Source organism: Schistocerca gregaria, chromosome 2, assembly GCF_023897955.1.
Source record: "Schistocerca gregaria isolate iqSchGreg1 chromosome 2, iqSchGreg1.2, whole genome shotgun sequence".
NCBI classification, from domain to species: Eukaryota; Metazoa; Arthropoda; class Insecta; order Orthoptera; family Acrididae; genus Schistocerca; species Schistocerca gregaria.
In genome coordinates this window covers 231,919,964-231,942,188 of record NC_064921.1, presented here as the reverse complement: position 1 = coordinate 231,942,188, position 22,225 = coordinate 231,919,964, and the positions used below count along the sequence as shown (strand labels likewise).

Sequence of the window (22,225 nt, the reverse complement as noted above, 5' to 3'; positions counted from 1 at the left end):
ATGGCGTTTTAACTCGGACATGCATCTACGTCAGTTACACAAACTTGGCTTTGTAGATACTGAAGATTTTTTATTTACAATTTGTCTCCATTCCCTTTATAGTTTCGAACATATTACTCCACTTTATCCGCAAATTTTATGAACACCCCGAGAATTTCTTTCTTCCTTTTTCAGTACTAACCACAAGATCAGAATTGCTTCTCTTGGTATTTTCACCTTCCATGAAGTCATCCCAATTCACTTCGCAAAGCTTGCAGCTATTTATTTAGTAGCTGCCATCGCTCAGTAACAAGCTCTTTTTTCTGACATAGCGAGCCCCATATAGGCTCCGCAGTGAATAAATTCCCCCTTCAACCAACTTAAACTACTCCGCGTGTTATTTTACAATGTTTGTTGTGTGTTGCTCCACAGCTAATAAATTTTGTGTGCTACTCATTACAGATATACTGACGGATGTTAGATGACTTTTTTTCAACCAGTTTCGGCCGTTCAGACCATCTTCAGGTACAAAACCATCGCCATAGTGTACGCATATTCACACTATGATTTCCAAATATTCAACTCAGTCTGTCAAAGTTATCTTACAACCCCATTTGAACAAAAACTCACACTAGTGGATATCTGTAATGGGCGACAGTAACTGCTCACACACATTTCACAGTACCTTGTAAATTGTCCACACATAACATGTATTATCGAAAAGCGGTACTATCTGGCATGTTGTAAGGATGAATTACATTCTATTGCTCCCAGCGAATGTTTTATACACAGGTAGGTTGTGTATGTTTTTTGGGACAGTGATAAAGGTATTATCAAACGTGTGATGTGTGTGAGTAGTTAATATTGCTCATTAAATACATCCAGTGGGAGCTTCTCTTTCAACCGTGATGTTAAGGAATGCATGAAACAGACATGTGATAGACGTGTCTGGCAATCGTAAAGTGTACATGTGTACACAGTGGAGATGTTTTCTTCACCTGAAGATAGACACAGAGTCAGAAAGTGGATCTAAAATAAAAGCACTCTACCTAGCACCGGTTGTGTGTCTACATGTTATAAATTTCTTATACTGTTTACGACCATTTTTCCACGACAAGGAGCGGAAAAACACTCTGATAGCACAAGTGTCTACTTCTGGATACAATACGGTTGTGTAGCATAATGATTCTCACAACTCACATGGACGTTAAAAGTGAATAACTCGCGAGCTGCAACCGGATTCTGAGCATTGTTTACTACTTTCGGGTTTTCGAAACACCAACAGTCGCGGCTTTCTCAAGCAGATTAATTAATCGCTTTTTATTTCTTTTATTTGCTTTGAGAGGATTACTTTCAAAAGTTTTCGCTGGCAGAATAACTTAATTTCGTAGGAATGTTGGAAGGTCAGGTATGTAAATTATTCTTTAGAGCTGGTGCAAGATATAAAAATGAGAACTCTAAAATGGCTCGAAAATTAAGATCTCACTCCGGGCTACCAAAGTATCTCAGTCCATCAACAACGTTGACACTTGTATGCTTCTGAACGCTTGCAGTCGGCAACTGTCTTTCAATAAGCCACTGTCGTGCGATACTATGATACATAAAATTCAATTCGTTTTCTTTTTCCATCGTCATTCTTATCCCTCCCATTCTGATGAATCTGGAACAACTGAAACAGTTACGCGCTGTTCTACTGCTGTGGACAAAACTTCACTGCACATGTATCAAGTGTGTTCAAGCAGTATCAGGAAGTTTTGTTTTTTTGGAAAGAATTTTATTTCGTACGTCACTGTTATCTCCTTCAATACTCCCCGTTTGCACCTATGCCAGCGCTTTTCCAAACTCCGCAACATTTCTGTAACTCGATCTTCGCGACAATTTTTAATTCTCTCAGCAATCAAATTTTAATCTCATTTAAGCTTGTAAACCGACTGTCCTTTACGAGTTTCTTTGTTCTTGAGAACAGAGGAACGTCACATGAGGACATGTATAGCGAATATGAAGGTTGGGGAATCACTGATGTATTGTTTTTCGCCAATAATTCACGAAATAGCAACGAACTGTGAGCAGTTGTATTATCACAATACAGGTCATGAATTGTTTCTCCACGAATCCTGTCTTTTTTTTATTTCTTCCCAAAAACGACGTTGGACTTGTAGCAGATCTCCTTATTGACTTTTAGATCCTGTGCAACAAGAACTAATGGTGCACAATGCTGTTAAATTCGAAGAACACTGTCAGTATGACCGCACATGTCGAGCTTCTTTCGGCCTTGGTGATCCCGACAGCTTACACTAGGACGAGTGGCCCTCGTTCTCGACGTCACACCTTAGTCACATGTGTCATCTGCTGTTACGATATGTTTCAGTAGTTCTATATGGTTACTGACTACATGTAGCGACTCCTGAGCAACTTACATTCGCCTACCTTTTTCTTCGTAATTCAAAAGTTTTGAGCAAATTTTAGTACCTCACATTTCACACACAGACACTCGAAAAAGTTTCGTTTCATGAGCCAGCTGATACGCCAACATCATCAGCGCCTTGTCTGAGTGTGATTCGGATAACGTTCATAATCATTTCTTTAAAATTTTTAGTTATTTTAACAGCTCAGGATATGGTGGGACGTAGAGGGCGTTCGTCATCTTCAACATCTTAACGCTTTTCTCCGAGGCGTTTATATTACACGTAAATCCTTGTTTACCGGACTCACCAAAAACAATATTTAATATTCCTGAAACACCTCTGCACTTTATTTCGTATTAATGGCAAAATTTAATACACACTGATCAATTTTTAGACAAAAAAAAATGATAACCGATACTGTCAAACCACATGTATCCATTTTTACAGCTGTTAACAGACTTAATGTAAGCTCACCGGATGAATAATTAGTCATCTCATTGCGGATGCATAGATGAATCTGTAGGTCCTCTAAAGTGGCGCAGCGATCGTGTCACATGCTCAACCACGTGCGCTTTGCTTCTACATGAGCATAAGGAAATTTTTCAAGTGAACGTTGTACGTAAAAGTGGGTAGATGTAAAGACGCGACAGAATGAAAAGAAGGGGCAATCATGTTTGGCCTTGCCCATGGCCAAACGGTGTGAAGTTTCTGGTGTTTCTCGGCGGACAGATCAGCGTGTCTACAAGCAGTTGCGTAACACACGTGACCACGAAACACGTAGTCCGAATTGTGGTCGGAAGCAGATCCTGACTAAGAGGGACTGGAGTGCATTTCACAGATTGTGAATCAAAATTACTTACAAGCCCGACAGCAATGGCTAGAGGCAGTGAAAGAAGGTCTATCTCGACTTGTTAGCGCGAGAACACTGCGATAGCAACTGCATATAGAAAAATTAATACAACCTGCGACTAAATTAAAAGTAAGGGCTTGAATATTAAGAGTGCAATGGGAATTCCACTGACAAATGCAGGGGAAAGAACGCCTAGGTGGAAAGAGTGCACTGAAGGCTTCTACGAAAGGAACTGTCTGATGAGGGATGGAAGGAGAATGCGAGTCGATAAGAGACCTTCGGAAGATTTGAGATCAAATAACGCAGAAGAGATACGCAAAGTATCTCCAGAATTTCCAAAATCGTTGGAGGATGTGGCAAACAACTGGCTATTCAGACTGATGTGTAAGATCTATGAGACTTGAGACGTAACATCAGCCTTTCTACCACAATCACCCTAACAAGCCATGCATCCAAATCGCTGACACGAATAAAATACAGAAGACTGGAAATAAAACTGAGCCTCTATTAGACAACCATTTGTTTGGTGCATCAGAGAGGGAGTTCAGACGTTGCGATTGGTAGTGGAAGTAAGTCTTGAGAAAATCAAGACACGTTCACAGGATCCGTCAACCTTGAAAAGGCGTTCGATAGTGTAAAACGGTGTAATAAGTTAGAAATTCTGAGAAAAATAGGAGTAATTTATAGAGAAAGACGGGTGAGATACAGCATATGAAAAAACCAAGATGGAAAAATCAGATAGAAGGGCAAGAACGAAGTACTCGTATAGAAAAATGTATAAGACAATGATACAGTCTTTTACCCCTACTTTCCAGTCTATAGATCGACGAAGCAATGAAGAAATAAAGGAAAGACTCACGATTAGGATTGAAATTCGGGTTGAAAGGATATCACTCCTGATGATACTACTATCCTGCATAGAAGGGTAGAAGTGTTGGAGGGTATAGGTACTGAATGGAATGAACAGTTTAATGACCACAGAAAGTGGATTAGTGTAAACCCTGGGAAGAGGAAAATAACGAGAAGTAGCAAAAATGAGATTAGTAAGAAACTTATCATCAGAATAGGGGAGCACGAAGTTAAGCGATTCCGTGGTCTCAGAGGCTAAATGACGCATGACGTACAAAACACAGCTTTGGACGCTGGAGTGCGCCGAGGCAACAGACACGACTACTCGTGCCGTATCAGGCGGAGGGCAGCTTACTCAAAGAAACTGTCGTTAGTCGTCAGCTTCGGGCAAATGTGCCGTGAAACGGCTTCTGCGTGCCACATAGGGTAGCAACCGACAGGTCTCCAGGGCAGATCTGGGCGGCAACAACAGCACGTGCGATTTGGACTTGTTTCAAGAACCGTTCTGTAGGGTTGGAAAATTACCCCCTCTCTTACTTCCTCGAGGTAAAGAGGTCCGATTGGCCTCTGTATACATATTGAAAAAAATTTAAAAAATGAGTGAGGTATTCAACGAAAAATTTTAACAAGTGTCTTATGACGTCTGCCCAGGACGAATGACGAAAAAAATGACAAAAAAGTGGATGCATCTTGATTAGTAGTCACAACGTCCTTGGTCCCAGGTTCGAACTTCGCCAGTGTTTAAATTTTGAATAAAAATCATCACCAATGGCGGCCAACGACTTCCGGCACAAGAGATCATCCTGGTTCTGCCAACGCCTTGTCAAAGAGGGCGGAAGAGCGGACAGGCGGATGTATCAGCAAAGATCAACAGCATGAGGGCACTGAAGGAAGTGGAAAGAAACTGAATAGCCAAAGACAGGGTAACGTTCTGTGGATCGGGGCGTGGAATGTCAGAAGTTAGAATGGAACAGGGAAGCTAGAAAAACTGAAAAGGGAAATGCTAAGGCTCAATATACAGGGTGAAAAGTATTTAAACCGACAATCTTTGGGAGGTTGTAGGGGACATGAAAACAAACATTTTTCCCTAATGTCATTTTTCCTATGAGGATTATTTAAACCGGTGGAGGCTGTATTACGTTCTTCATTTGTTAGGGGCCGTATTACGATCTTCAGTTGTTAGAGAGCGTATTACACTCTTCAGCTGTAGGCAACTGCTGTCCACCAGTGTAGTAGTGCATTGTCTCTGTTTACTAATCGAGCGATACATCTGGAGTGAGTACACGGATATGGTTGGTGCGTACTACGTAGGGCACCACAACGGACAAGCTCCACAGCGGGTTTACCAACAACAATATCCTAATCGCCGTATCCCACATCATACGACCTTTGCTGCTGTGTACGAACGTCTGCGTGAGACCGCGTCATTTAGCAGATTACCTAGACAGGGACGCTGTCGCACATCCTACATTTCCATCCTCTCTGTTGTTTACCGATGAAGCAACTTTCGGGCGTGATGGAGTCTTCAACTTGCACAATTCGCGTATTTGGAGTGAGGATAACTCACATGCCACAGTTACTAGCGCTCATCAAGTGCGGTTCTTCGTTAATGTGTGGGTCGGTGTTGTTGGGGACTGTTTAATTGGACTGTATCTGCTATCTAGGCCATTAAATGGCAGGCACTATTAAAATTTTCTCGCCGTAGCATTGCCAGAATTGCTGGAAGACGTCCTGCTCCCTACAAGACAACGCATGTGGTTCCAACATGACGGGGCGCCGGCACATTTCATTCGTCGTGTGAGTCGATTCCTGGACTGACGGTTCCCAGAAACGTGGATTCGCAGAGGTGGTCCTCTACCATGGCCTGCTGGATCCCCAGATATGACCCCTCTGGACTTTCTTTTGTGGGGAGAGATGCGCAACCTTTGTTTACGCAACCCCTGTTGCATCAGAAGAGGATCTGGTTGCCCGGATAGTAGCAGCAGCAGGAACAATTCAGGATACTCCTGGGGGTTTTGCCCGTGTCAGACAGAACATGATCCGACCATGTAACCTTTGTTTACGTGTCAATGGAAGCATTTTTGAAAATCTACTGTAATTGAAATTGGGTTGTGTTAATATGTTGTCTCTTGGTCATAAAAAATGGAAAAGTGTTTGTTGGTTTAATTAATTTTCCGCCAGAGATATCTTCCTCTACCGGTTTAAATATTCCTCATAAGTAAAAATGACATTAGAAAAAAAATTGTTTTGATGTCCCCTACAACCTCCCAGAGTTTGTCGGTTTAAATACTTTTCACCCTATAGATATAGCAGGGGTCAGAGTGTAGTGAAATGGAAAGACAGCAAGGATTTCTGATCAGACGAGAATAACAAACGGTATAGCGGGAGTAGAATTTATTCTGAGTAGGAAGGCTGGGCAGAGAGTGACTTACTGTGGGCAGTTTGGTGATAGAGCTGTTCTCATCAGAATCGACAACAAACTAACACAGACAACAATAGTTCAGTTATACATGCCGACGTCGCAAGCAAAAGATGGAGAGAAAGATCAAGTATATGAAGATACTGTAATTGTAATTCAGAATGCAAAGGGGGATGAAAATATGAAAGTCGTGGGAGATTGGAATGCGGTTGTAGGGGAAGCTGCAGAAAAACGGGTTACAGGAGACTGTGGGCTTGACAGTAGGAACGAGAGAGGAGAAATAGTTACTGAGTTCTGCAATAAATTTCCACAAGTAATAGCGGATACTCTGCTCGAGAATTACAAGAGGAGGAGGTATACTTGGAAAAGGCCGGGAGACATGGGAGTATTCCAGTTAGATTACATGCAGAGATTCCGAAATCAGCTATTGGATTGCAAGTCGTCATCTGGAGACTCAGATCATAATTTAGTATGATGAAGAGTGGGCTGAAGTTTGAAACATTAGTCAGGCAGAATTAATGCTCAAAGCAGCGAGATACGGTAATATTAAGGAATGATGAGATACGCTTGAAGTTGTCTGAGGCTATAGATACTGCGATAGTGAATAACTCAGTAGGCATTTGAAGATGAATTGACATCTCTAAAAAGGCAAATCATAGAAATTGGAAAGAAAACATAGGTACAAAGAAGGTAACAGCGAAGAAACCGTGGCAACAGAAAAAATATTTCAGTTAATCGATTAAAGAAGTACAAAAATGTTGAGCGAAATTCAGGAAAACAGAAATGTAAGTCACTTAGGAATAAATTAGCAGGAAGTGCAAGGAAACTAAGGGGGAATGATTGAATAAAAATTGTGAAGAAATCGAAAAAGAAATGATTATCGGGAGGACAGACTCAGCACATAGAAAAGTCAAATCAACTTTCGCTGAAACTAAAAGCCAGGGCGGTAACATGAAGAGCAGAATGAAAATTCCACAGTTAAATACAGAGGCGAAAGCGGATAGGTGTAAAGAGTACAGTGAATGTCTCTATGAGGGGAGGACGTTTCTGACGACGTGATAGAAGAAGTAAAAGGATTCGACAGGGAGAAGATAGGGGATCCAGTATTATAGACAGAATTTAAAAGAGCTGTGGATGACTTACATTATATTCCACCAAAATTTCTGAAATCATTGGAGAAGTGGCAACAAAAAGACTATTCACGTTGGTGTGTAGGACATATGAGATTGTAGATATATCATCAGATTTTCAGAAAATCATCATCCACACAGTTCTAAAGGTAGCAATTGTCGGCAAGTGCGAGAACTACGGCACAATCAGCCGAACAGTTCATGCCATCCAAGTTGCTGACAAGAGTAATATACAGGAGAATGGAAAGGAAAATTGAAGATCTGCACGATGACGATCAGATTGGTTTTAAGAAAAGTGAAGCCACCAGAGAGGCAGTTCTGACCATGCGGGTGATAACTGAAGCAAGGCTGAAGATAAATCAAGACACGTTCACAGGATTTGTCGACCGAGAAGAATCATTTGAGGGTATCAAATAATGTAAGATTTTCGAAATTCTGACAAAAATAGGGGTTAGCTGTAGGGAAAAGCAGGTAATATACAATATGTACAAGAACCAAGAGGGAACAGTAAGACTGGAAGACCAAGAACGAAATGCTCCTATTGAAAAGGACGTACGACAGGAGCGTAATCATACATCCCTTCTGTTCGACCTATACATCGACGAAGCAATGACGGAAACACAAGAAAGATTCAAGAGTGTGATAAAATTAACTGATGACACTGTTAAATTGCAGTCCTCAGTGCAAGTGACTAGGAATTACAATACCTGTTGAATTGACTGAACAGTCTAGTACAGAATATGGACTGAGAGTAAATCGAAGAAAGAGGAAAGTATTGAGAAATAGCAGATATGAGAAGAGCGATAAACACACCAGAACTGGGAATCTTAAAATAGACGAAGTTAAATAATTCTCCTACCTAGGCAAAAATATAACCCATGATGGACGGGATAAAGAAGGCGTAAAAAACAGACTAGCACTTGAAAGAAAGTGCTTTCCTGGCCAATGCTTTTATGAAACGTAGACGTTAATTTGAGGAAAAAATTTCTGAGAATGTACGTTTGGAGCACAGCATTGTATGATAGTGTAACGTGGACTTTGGGAAAAATGGAACAGAAGAAATCAAAGCATTTGAGATATGATGCTACAGACGTTAAGTTCGAAAGTCAAGTGGACTGATAAGGCAAGGAATGAGGAGGTTCTCTGAACAATCTGCGAGGAAAGGAATATATGGAAACCATTAACAAGAAGAAAGGACAGGATGATAGGACACCTGTTAAGACATCAGGTATTTCTATGATACTAGAGGAGCTGTAGAGGGTAAAAACTGTAGAGGAAGACAGATATTGTAATACTTTTAGCAAGTAACTGGGACGTAGGCTGCAGTCAGGAAGATGAAAAAAGAAGAAAAAAGAGTTGCTCTGAAGTTCTAACACTGCACAAAATGCCATCTTTCACCCGATTGTCAACAGCCGTTTCTGCGTCGTCAGTGGCGTAATTTTCTACTCTGCCCATTCACCATATGACTGTCCGATATCGCGTGATGTCTCCTTGGCAACTTTTCTTTCAGCGAGTAACAAGGGAACACGGACCTGAAGGTATGTTAGGGTTATTGTGCCCCGTTGGACTTGAGGTCTTTCGATGTAAATACAACTTAACGTCAGTGTACGTTGATTAGACATTTATTAGATAAGCTAGAGAAATCAGGCAAGGGAATATAATCCAATCAGCTGAAATAAGTTTAGCAATCTATGCCCAAGGAGAAAGCAGTAGAGTTGAAGGTATTTCACTTATTTCCTTCGTTAATTTTCTCCTTCAGATATTTGTACGTAATACGTCGTGAGAAGTTAATGTTAAGTACGCAATGATTTACTTACTGTAATACAGTTGGCAATAGGTGACCAGACACCTCGTACAGCCAAATAAAGGAACTGCATATGTTCCAAGGAAATGGATGTGGTGAGCCTACGGACATTACATTGTTATTCGTGTGCTATGACAAGTGGAGGGAAAGAAAGTGCAAGAGCCAGATATCAATCCTCTGAAAAATTGGCAAGTACCAGTCGCCTAGAAGTTGTTTCAGTAAGTCGCAGAAAAATATAAGTAAAATTTATGAACTCAATAAATATTTATCGATAGCTTCAATTCCGTTGTTAATGTATCTTACGTTAGCTAGCCGAGTGAAAATATTAAAGGAGATGGCAGAATTATAAGACTAAGGCAAGCACTATTCACAAGTAGAAAAGAGTTGGAGCGCTCAGTTAGTGATAGTAAAAGTACCGCCCCGCCACACACAAATAGGTGGCTTGCGAAGTTTGATGTAGATGAATCGTTCACAATAGTTGTTAGCACGAAGCCCATCCTGATTGGACCTACTGTCAGAGAATAGATGGTTTGGCTTATCTTCGACAATATTCGTTTATTCAGTTCAAAGGGCAGGAGTCATCTACAACATCCAGTCTCCTCAAATACGAGGTTACCAACACTCGGGGTGAGAGAACAAGTTTTGTTGGTGACAGTACAATGCTCTTCGTTTCCATATATTTATTTCTCTACCTCTTTGTGAGATATACGAACAATCGTGGCTGTTACATTTTAAACACTCTATTACCATTAATTTAGACATACACTATGTCATCAAAAGTATCCGCACCCCCCAAAAACATACGTTTTTCATATTAAGTGCATTGTGCTGACGCCTACTGCCAGGTACTCCATATCAGCGACTTCAGTAGTCGTTAGAAAATGTGAGACAGCAGACTGGGGTGCTCTGCGGATCTCACGGACTTCGAACGTGGTCAGGTGATTGGGTGTCACTTGTGTCATACGTCTATACGCGAGATTTCCACTCTCCTAAACATCCCTAAGTCCACTGTTTCCGATGTGATAGTGAAGTGGAAACCTGAAGGGACACGTACAGCACAAAAGCGTACAAGCCGACCTCATCTGTTGACTGACAGAGACCGCCGACAGTTAAAGAGATCAAAAATGGTTCAAATGGCCCTGAGCACTATGGGACTTAACAGCTGTGGTCATCAGTCCCCTAGAACTTAGAACTACTTAAACCTAACTAACTAACTAACTAACTAACATCATACACATCCATTCCCGAGGCAGGATTCGAACCTGCGACCGTAGCAGACGCACGGTTCCGGACTGCGCGCCCAGAACCGCGAGACCACCGCGGCCGGCCGTTAAAGAGAGTCGTAATGTGTAATAGGCAGACATCTATCCAGACCATCACACAGGAATTCCAGACAGCATCAGGATCCACTACGAGTACTACGACAGTTAGGCGGGAAGTGAGAAAACTTGGATTTCATGGTCGAGCGGCTGCTCATAAGCGATACACCACGCCGGTAAATGCCAAACGACCTCTCTTGGTGTAAGGAGCGTAAAGATTGGACGATGAAACAGTGGAAAAACGTTGTGTGGACTGACGAATTACGGTACAAAAAGTGGCGATCGATGGTAGGATGTGGGTATGGCGAATACCTGGTGAACGTCATCTGTCAGCGTGTGTAGTGCGGACAGTAAAATTCGGAGTCATTGGTGTTATGCTGTGGTCGTGTTTTCAAAGAGGGGGCTTGCACCCCTTGTTGTTTTGCGTGGCACTATCACATCACAGGCCTACATTCATGTTTTAGGCACGTTATTGGTTCCCAATGTGGAAGAGCAATTCGGGTATGGCGATTGCATCTTTCAACACGATCGAGCGCCTATACATGATGCACGGCGTACGGTGGAGTGGCTACACGACAATAACATCCCTGTAATGGACTGGCCTGCACAGAAGTCAAGACCTGAATTCTATAGAACACCTTTGGGATGTTTTAGAACGCCGACTTCGTGCCAGGCCTCACCGACCGACATCGATATCTCTCCTCAGTGCAGCACGCTTTGACTAATGGGCTGCCATTCCCCAAGTAACCTTCCAGCACCTGATTGAACGTATGCCATCAAGGCTAAGAGTGGGCCAGCACCACACTGAATTCCAGGATTACCGATGGGGGGCGCCACGAACTTGTAAGTCATTTTCAGCCGGGTGTCCGCATTTTTTTTTGTTTTTTTTTTTTTTTTTTGCCCTGAACACTGCTGTTGTCTGTCGAGAATTGGTCAGGCTAATTCCGTAATAGACCGTCTCTGTGGTCAGAAAGTTTGACCGAAAGACTAAGCTTTTATTTTCTGTTATCTGCTGTAAGGGAGGATATTATTGTTACTTTACTCATACACTCCTGGAAATGGAAAAAAGAACACATTGACACCGGTGTGTCAGACCCACCATACTTGCTCCGGACACTGCGAGAGGGCTGTACAAGCAATGATCACACGCACGGCACAGCGGACACACCAGGAACCGCGGTGTTGGCCGTCGAATGGCGCTAGCTGCGCAGCATTTGTGCACCGCCGCCGTCAGTGTCAGCCAGTTTGCCGTGGCATACGTAGCTCCATCGCAGTCTTTAACACTGGTAGCATGCCGCGACAGCGTGTACGTGAACCGTATGTGCAGTTGACGGACTTTGAGCGAGGGCGTATAGTGGGCATGCGGGAGGCCGGGTGGACGTACCGCCGAATTGCTCAACACGTGGGGCGTGAGGTCTCCACAGTACATCGATGTTGTCGCCAGTGGTCGGCGGAAGGTGCACGTGCCCGTCGACCTGGGACCGGACCGCAGCGACGCACGGATGCACGCCAAGACCGTAGGATCCTACGCAGTGCCGTAGGGGACCGCACCGCCACTTCCCAGCAAATTAGGGACACTGTTGCTCCTGGGGTATCGGCGAGGACCATTCGCAACCGACTCCATGAAGCTGTGCTACGGTCCCGCACACCGTTAGGCCGTCTTCCGCTCACGCCCCAACATCGTGCAGCCCGCCTCCAGTGGTGTCGCGACAGGCGTGAATGGAGGGACGAATGGAGACGTGTCGTCTTCAGCGATGAGAATCGCTTCTGCCTTGGTGCCAATGATGGTCGTATGCGTGTTTGGCGCCGTGCAGGTGAGCGCCATAATCAGGACTGCATACGACCGAGGCACATAGGGCCAACACCCGGCATCATGGTGTGGGGAGCGATCTCCTACACTGGCCGTACACCTCTGGTGATCGTCGAGGGGACACTGAATAGTGCACGGTACATCCAAACCGTCATCGAACCCATCGTTCTACCATTCCTAGACCGGCAAGGGAACTTGCTGTTCCAACAGGAGAATGCACGTCCGCATGTACCCCGTGCAACCCAACGTACTCTAGAAGGTGTAAGTCAACTACCCTGGCCAGCAAGATCTCCGGATCTGTCCCCCATTGAGCATGTTTGGGACTGGATGAAGCGTCGTCTCACGCGGTCTGCACGTCCAGCACGAACGCTGGTCCAACTGAGGCGCCAGGTGGAAATGGCATGGCAAGCCGTTCCACAGGACTACATCCAGCATCTCTACGATCGTCTCCATGGGAGAATAGCAGCCTGCATTGCTGCGAAAGGTGGATATACACTGTACTAGTGCCGACATTGTGCATGCTCTGTTGCCTGTGTCTATGTGCGTGTGGTTCTGTCAGTGTGATCATGTGATGTATCTGACCCCAGGCATGTGTCAATAAAGTTTCCCCTTCCTGGGACAATGAATTCACGGTGTTCTTATTTCAATTTCCAGGAGTGTACATTCATTTTCAGTTTAAAATATTTGTATGGTGCTTTCACCATGTAGATTTAAAATGAGTAAGCGATAAGCTTCCATCAGTAACGACGGTTTGGTGAAATAAAATTTCCCTTCGAGTGGCTACTTTTGCCACCTTCCCTTCGTAATAACAATTAACGAAACGAAGTGGTTAACTGGTACCGTAATATGAAGGTCGTAAATTAGAATGATGCATGGTATAAACAATACAGAGACCGTGCGCTCCTTAGTGGGACCGATTCAGGTGTCGACTACCTAATTCCGGAGCGGGGACACATGAGAAGCGTATGGGAGCTGTGTCGGCTTTGACGAAAACGTCAGCCGAGAACCGTGAGAGGAATTATGGATGGCGGCTATTGGCGAGTGGTTGGTCCCTGGAGAGTTATCTGCAAATAGCGGTGGGTCACGTGTGGCCGGTCAGAATAGGGTGTGTGACTGGGGGGAGGGGGGCATTGTGGTGGGAGGGGGGGGGGGGGCTGGCAGGTTCGGCGCCGCCCACTCCGTCGGCCCTCCGTATAAAAGACGCCGCCGCCGCCGCCGCCGCACGTCCGCAGACGACTTGGCGTAGACGCCCAGCAGTACACGACGGGCTCCATGAGGACCTTTGTGACGCTGCTGCTGGCCGCCGTGGCCCTGCTAGGTCTCGCTCCCGGCCTCAACTGTGGTGCAGGTTAGTTGACTTCCATCACCCTGGCTCTCACCCCATGTTGTCGGAAGTACTTACCAGAGGTGAATGTGTAATGTGACATATGGTGAACACCTACATATAATATTTGCCGTTTATTCATAACCCAATGTGGTTCCCTTCATCAACTTATTATTGACTTATTTCTTTATTTGACATGTCCTCTCACTAGTTTCACATCCTACTTTTTTTATAAAAAGTCTTCTCGACGCTTCTGCTACTCCTTCCAATCTCGACGATTTGTATTATATGTCATAGCTTCTTACTTTACTTACAACCTTCTCTCTGCCTCTCCTTCCAGTGCCATAAAACTACCTCGAATTTAGTTTTAGTATGTCCTTTGTACGACTCTTCTATCAGTTCTTTCCAAGCTACTTTTCTCGCCATTTCCTTCCAGGAGCAGTTACTTTGTTACTACCTCGAACTAGATCAAATTGTTCTTTATTGATTTCCACAGAACGTATGTCACTTACGCCCAACGTTCTCCCCTGATTTATAGTTTGCACGAGCGCGCGCACGCACGCACGCACGCACACACACACACACACACACACACACACACACACACACACACACACATGCACAGTATTCCATATTTCGAGAGGTAGTAATATGTATCAAAACAACAAACAAATGTCCAGCCCGCACTGCCTGTAAAATGCTTACCTTAATGGCTGTGACCGCCAACGGAATTGCCGCAGTGATAACAACGCTTCCGGTAACATCACCGAAGTTAAGCGTTGTCGGGCTCGGCTAGCACTTGGATGGGTGACCACCCAGTCTGCCGATCGCTGTTGGCAGGCGGAGTGCACTCAGCCCTTGTGAGGCAAACTGAGGAGCTACTTGACTGAGAAGTAGCGGCTCCGGTCTGGGAAACTGACATACAGCTGGGAGAGCGGTGTGCTGACCACATGCCCCTCTGTATCCGCATCCAGTGACGCCTATAGGCTTAGGATGACACGGTGGCCGGTCGGTACAGTTGGGCCTTCATGGGCTGTTCGGGAGGAGATTTCAGTTTTTTTTTAAACTGCTGTGACCACTTGTTCAGCAGAAGAAGAAGTACTCACAGCTCTTAAAGCATATATTTTAGAGGCTATTTTTATGGCACATTTATCTCTTATTTTGATCCATGCTACTAACTCTCAGAATATGGAATACTTATTTTTGACGTACAGGGTGTTACAAAAAGGTACGGCCAAACTTTCAGGAAACATTCCTCACACACAAATAAAGAAAAGATGTTATGTGGACATGTGTCCGGAAACGCTTAATTTCCATGTTAGAGCTCATTTTAGTTTCGTCCACCTACGCTCAATGGAGCACGTTATCATGATTTCATACGGGATACTCTACCTGTGCTGCTAGAACATGTGCCTTTATAAGTACGACACAACATGTGGTTCATACACGATGGAGCTCCTGTACATTTCAGTCGAAGTGTTCGTACGCTTCTCAACAACAGATTCGGTGACCGATAGATTGGTATAGGCGGACCAATTCCATGGCCTCCACGCTCTCCTATCCTCAACCCTCTTGACTTTCATTTATGGGGACATTTGAAAGCTCTTGTCTACGCAACCCCGGTACCAAATGTAGAGACTCTTCGTGCTCGTATTGTGGACGGCTGTGATACAATACGCCATTCTCCAGGGCTGCATCAGCGCATCAGGGATTCCATGCGACGGAGGGTGGATGCATGTATCCTCGCTAACGGAGGAAATTTTGAACATTTTCTGTAACATAGTGCTTGAAGTCACGCTGGTACGTTCTGTTGCTGTGTGTTTCCATTCCATGATTAATGTGATTTGAAGAAAAGTAATAAAATGAACTCTAACATGGAAAGTAAGCGTTTCCCGACACTTGTCCACACAACATATTTTCTTTCTTTGTGTGTGAGGAATGTTTCCTGATGGGTTAAGACATTCTAGAGTAGTTCACATATTCATTACCCTCATATCAGCATTTGATACCAGTAAAGGTTCTGCAACGCAGAAGCTTTTAATCATCAGCACCAATTTGCTTCTAATCGCTCACTTGCGTTTTGCCAAACTGTGCCGCCTTGCTTCCCAGACAACAGAATTCTTCCATATCGTCAACTACTGCTCTTTTCCTAAACCAATACTCAGAATTTCACTCTTTTCGTTGGTAATACTCGTCTAGAGTATTTCAAAATACTCGAAGCGTTTGGTGGATTGATAAGAAGAAAGGAACATATGGGGATCATTGACAAGAAGAAGTGTCTGGATGACAGGACATGTCTTAACACATCAGGGAATAATTTCCATACTGCGAGAGCGAGCTGTTGAGAGTGAAACTGTACGGCAAGGCAGAGGCCAGAATACATCCAACGAATAACTGAGGACGCAGGGTGCAAGTGCGATTGTTAGATGGAGATACTGACACAAAAGAGGTTTTCGTAGTGGGACGCATCAAACCAATTAGAAGGCTGTCGACTTTCGAGTATTTGTTGGATATTTTACAATCTCCGTGTTCGTCTACAGTTGTTACCGTCTACAGTTCCCTCTAATACCATGTAAGTTATTTACTTGTGTCTTTAACGCATGTCATATCATCCTGTCCCTTCTTCTTGTCAGCGATTTCCATAAGGTCTTCTCTTCGCTGATTCTGAGAAGACCTCTTCATTTCTTACCGTATCAATCCATCTAATTTTCAACAATCTTCTGTAGTATCACATCTCAAATGCTTAGATTTTCTTCTGTTCCGGTTTTCCCAGAGTCCATGTTTCACTACCACACAACGCTGTTCTCCAAATGTACATGCTCAGAAATTTCCTCTTCAACGTAAGGCCTATGTTTGATTCTAGTAGACTTCTCTTGGCCATGAATGTCCATATTCCTGGTGCTAGTCTGCTTTTGATGTCCTCCTTGCTACGTCCATCATGGGTTATTTTGCTGCCTAGGTAGCAGAATTCCTTAACTTCGTCTGCTTTGTGACCACCAATTTCTCCGATTCTCATTTCTCCTGTTTCTCATTACTTTCCTCTTTCTTCGGCTTACTCTCAGCCCATATTCTCTATTCATTACACTGCTTCTTCCGTTAAGCAGATCTTTTGATTTTTCAGCTTCTCTGAGGATAGCAATGTCATCAGCGAACATTATCGTCGATGTCCTTTCACCTGCCATTTTAATCCCACTCTTGAACCTTTCTTTTATTCCCGTCATTGCTTCGCCGATGTGTAGCTGAAAAGTAGGGGCGAAAGAAATCATCCCTGCCTTACCCCCTTTCAGTTCGAGCATTTCTTTCTTTGTCTTCCAGCCTGGTCGTTCCAGCTTGGTTCTTGTACATATTGTGCGAGCTCATTGCTCGACTTTCTCTATAGCTTACACCCGTTTTTCTCAGATTTTTAAACATCTTGCAACATTTTACGTTCTTCCAGGACGACCAATCCTATGAACGTGTCTTGATGTTCTTCAGCCTTCCTTCCTTTGTCAAGCGCATTGTCAGAACGGACTCTTTGTACCTTTATCTTTCCGGAAGCCACAATGATCGTCATGTAAGAGATACTCAGTTTTCCCCTTTCTTTTGTTCATTATTCTTGTCAGCAACTTGAATGCACGAGCTGTTCATCTGACTGTGCGATATTTCCCGCGGTTGTCTACTCTTTGAGTCATCGGAATTGAATGGATGACATTTTTCCGAGAATCTAATGGAATGTCGTCATGCTCATAGATTATACTCGCCAACTGAAGCATTCGTCTGGCTGCCGTTTCTCTCAAAGATTTTGGAAATTCCGATGGAAAGCTATCTATCCCTTCTGCCTTATTTAGTCTCAGGTCTTCCAGAGGTCCTTATATTTCTGATTCTAATACGGGATGTCCTATCTCTTACATACCGACTCCAGTTTCTTTTTCTATCACATCATATGACAATTCGTCCTCTCGTAGAGATCTTCAATGTTCTCTTTCCACCTATCCGCTCTCACCTCTGCATTTAACAGTGGAATTCCCATTTCATTATTAATGTTGTCGCCCTTGCATTTACTTTCACCAAAAGTTGTTTTGACTTTTCTATAGGCTGAGTCAGTCCTTCTGACGGTCATTTCTTATTCGATTTCCTCACATTTTTCCTGTAGCCATTTCGCCTTGGATTCCCTGCACTTCCTATTTTTTTCAGTCCTGAGCGATTTATATTGCCCTGTTCCTTTCATTTCGTGAACGCTTTTGTACTTTCTTCTTTCGTCGATCAAGTATTTCACTTGTTACCCCAGTATTTATCTTTGTGATTGCTCTTTTTAGAGGTGTCCACTACTCTTCAATTTAACTTCTTACTGTAGTATTCTTTACCGCAGTATCTACATCTTTAGCGCACTTCAAACCGTTCTCAATATTTCTAAGTACTTCCATATCCCACTCTCCTCCATTCTTATTCTTCCGTACGATTATCTTTAACGTCAATCTCCTCTTCATCATTAATAAATTGTGGTCGGCATTTATATCTGCTCCCGGGTACACCTTACAATCCGGTACCCGATTTCGTAATCTCTGTCTGACCATGATGTAATCTAGCTGGAAACTTCCCGCATTTCCAGGCTTTTATCCAAGTATATCTCCTCCTCTGATTTTTCAGCAGTGTATTTGCTATTACTAACTGGAATACATTGGAGAACTCGATTACTCTTTCTCATATCTCATTCCTACTACCAACCTCATATTCTTCCGTAACTCTTTTTCCTATTCCTTACTCTACAATCACATTCCAGTCTCACATGAGTATTAGGTTTCATCTCACTTTTGCATACTCAATTACCTGTTCAGTATCCTCTTATACTTTTACTATCTCTTCATCTTCTGCTTGCGCCGTCGCTGTGTATGCCTAAACTATTTTTGTCATCGTTGGTTTGCTGTCCAATCTTATGAGAACAACCCTATCACTGAACTCTTCACTCTCTGACCTACCTTTCTATTCATAACGGATCATACTCCAGTTATACCATTTGCTGCTGGTGGTTATATTACTCTGTATCTGTCGTAAAAGAAATCCGCATCTTATTTCCATTTCACTTCACCGACCACCACTATATTAAGACTGACCCTTGCCATTTCCCTTTTTAGATTTTTTAACTTCCCTATCACTTTCAAAATTCTGACATGTCTTGTTCCGATTCATAGAACATTACCTCTTTCTAGGTTATTCCATATTTTTCTCGTGGTCATCTAACCTTTGGCAGCCTCTTCTCGGAGTTTCGAATGGGGGTGCAATCCGGAAGCTCATCACCACACCTTTACAATTACAGGCCACATGTCATGCGAATAGACTTTATGGATCTTTAATTCAGTGGTTTCATTGCCTTCTGCATCCTCATGCAGTTGATTATTGCTAAGTCTTCCCCTTTAGGGGCAGTTTCCCATCGTAAGAACAAGAGAATGCCCTGAACCTCTGTCCGCTCCTCTGCCCTCTTTGACGAAGCTCTTGATAGAACAACGGTGACTTCTTATGCCGGAAGTCTTCGGCGGTAATTGCTGATGATTTCTTACTAGAAATGTAAGCAGTAGTTCGGTTCCAACCACGGACCTAGAACGTTTTATATACCAGTCAAAGACACTACCTCTGGACCGCGAGTTTACCTGACTAATGACTTCCCCCCTTTCGTCTCGGCTTTTTCAATCGTTATGGACCAGAGGACTAGGCGTAGCGTCTTTGTCTAGTAATGGAAACATCATGGATCCCGAGTTCAAACTCAGCTACTGCTTAAAATCTGAATAACGATCATCAGGAAATGGCAGCCTAAGACTCCCGGTACAAGCAATCACACTGGGTTGTCTAAGAGTGCGGAAAAGCGAACAGAGCTTCATGACAACCTCTAGCTATTGGGGGGAGGGGGAAACTGCCCCTAAAAGGCGGAAGAATGAGCAGTGGTCAACGGCGTGAGGATGCAGAAGGCAAAGTAAACCATTCCGTTAAAGACACACACTTTGTATCAACAGGACGTGTCTGTTGTAACTGGGGAAGTGCCGTAGTGATATCTCTATTGGTGAAGAACTCCAGATTAGCCCCCTATTGCGATCTCCGGGAAGGCACTGCCAAGGGGGTGGACTGAATAATCGATGAAACTGTAATATTCTACTAGCCGATGTGTGGAATGCCGTAAGTTCGAATGTTAAATGAAAGTTAGAAAATTTTAAAAGGGGGGTGGAAAGACTCAGTCTAATGTAGTTCAGGTCATTGAAGTGAAATGGAAAGACGGCATGGATTTCTGGTCGGACGAATAAAGGTTAATATCAACAGCGCCAGGAAATGAAATAACTCAAGTAGGATTCGTTATGAATAGGAAGGAAGTACAGAGATTGAGATACTGTGAACAGTTCGGCGATAGGGTTGTTCTCATCAAATTCGGCAACAAACGAACGTCAACAACAATAGTTCAGGTAGTATGTAAAAGAGAGATGGAAATCAAACATTCGTGGGGACTGGAGTGAGGTTGTAGTGGAAGGACAGAAAAAGGGAAAAAGGGAAAAAGAGAACATGGGCTTGGTCTAGGTTAGTGGTTTTCCGTGAAAAGTTTAGTGAAAGAGTTTTTCTCCTCAAAATCGACAGCAAACTAACACCAACAACAGTAGTTGACGTATACATGCTGAAGTCTGATGCAGAAAAGTAAGAGACTGAGAAAGAATGTGGTCGTACTGAACGGGTAATTCAGTACTCAATAGGAGATGATGATCTATCAATTATGCGGAATTGGAACACGGTAGTAGGTGAAGGAATATAAGCCAGTTATGGGAGAATTGGGCTTGTTAGTAGGAAGAGAGGAGAAAAAGTAGTTGACTTCTGTAACAAATTTTAACTAGTAATGGCGGAAAACTGTGTTAAAAAATCACAGGAGGAGGAGGTATACTGTACTTGGAAAAGGCCCAGAGACACAGGAATATCTCAGCTGGATTATTTCATGGTCAGACTGGCATTCGGGAATTGGACTGTAAGGTGCATTATTATAAACTCTGATATGACATTCTTGCAAATTACCCATGGATCACCCCTCGGTGGAAGCAAAAAATGTAGTAAATTCAAAGAGCATACGAAGAAATCAAACAGCAAGTTTATAAGTTCTAGGGATTGACATTTAGACTAAACAGATTAAGTAAAGAATTAAAACATGGAGTGTTTAAAGTTGTTACAATGCGTTTTACACAAATACAAATCTCAGGACCGATTTTACCTGACATTTTGCTGTGGCATGGGCTCGACTAGCGTATTAAATGATTAGGAGGGGTGGAAATGGACCGTTTCACCATTCTTCGTAGTCAGCTGTTGTGTGGTAGTGTGGGCGCCATACGCTGTATCAGTACGCGAATCTTACCGTAGCTGAATGGCGGCGACTTGGCAGTCAGCATGTGTCTTCCATGGCTTTTGCCGCGAGGCTGGGACAGTTTCCGCGTTGACTGACCGCGGTGGTTGAGTTTCAGAAGCTTCGTCCTCGCAGTGTTGGGAAGTGGATGTCAGGGCAGGAAACTGTAACCTGCAGTCGAGTGTTTAATTCCCACGCACTGGACCGCAAGCGTTCATCCATTCAGCATGTAACAGGAAAAAGAGTAAATCACAAAGTAATGGCGAACATTCAGACGGGAGCAAGAATGAAATTCGAGGTCCGCAGACTAAGTAGATAATGGGCTGTCGAGCCTCCATGTCGTCTTGCTTTCACCCTGTCTGGCCAGCTGTCTCTTCGTCTCTCCTGATTCTCTTCAGTTCACAGAATGTCAGCATTTTTCGTCTTCTCAGTCACTGGTGGGCCGAATATGCAACGCCACCCACTGACTGATCGCAGTTTCGTGATCATGCCTCCCACTGCAGGGTGGAAATTTCAAATCTTAGGAGGGCTGACATGTGACTCGGGCACTGTAGTTCTTCTCACGTTTTCTCTGCCAAGACCACTGCCAAAATTGGTCTCAATCAATCCAGCACATTGTTCTGACTTTTGGCCGTATTCCCTAGTTGTTGTGAATGGAGCCAATCTGCTGGTGTTCGGAGCTTATAAACATCCTTCTCACACTCCGCCAGACATTTTCAGGCAAGCCTTTTCTTCTGCAGCGTTCGAAAGGCTCAAACGCTTCCCTGTGTGTATCCTTCGTGCTTTAATGTCTACAGTCTGTCTCAGTGCCTGTAGGGCTCGACGAATTATCGTCACGTTTCTCACTGTCCGCCAAAATCTTTAAGGCAAGCCAATTCTTCTGGAGCAAGCCAGAAGTCTCACATGTCATACCTGCATTACGGAGTTTTACATCTATGCTTCGTCCCAGTGCCTGCAGAGGCAGCGGTATTTTTCTCATCTACTCCCAGTCTCA

General features: G+C 43.6%; 1 protein-coding gene across 1 annotated transcript in view; it reads left to right on the top strand.

The window, feature by feature from the left end:
* Nucleotides 1–1,372: 1,372 nt before the first annotated feature.
* Nucleotides 1,373–22,225, top strand: part of LOC126335723 (allergen Cr-PI-like) — a 60,232-nt gene continuing 39,379 nt past the window's right edge. The window contains exon 1 of the mRNA XM_049999178.1: nt 1,373–1,387. Within this exon, the coding sequence (XP_049855135.1) occupies nt 1,373–1,387 (15 nt within the window). The remainder of the gene's footprint in view (nt 1,388–22,225) is intronic.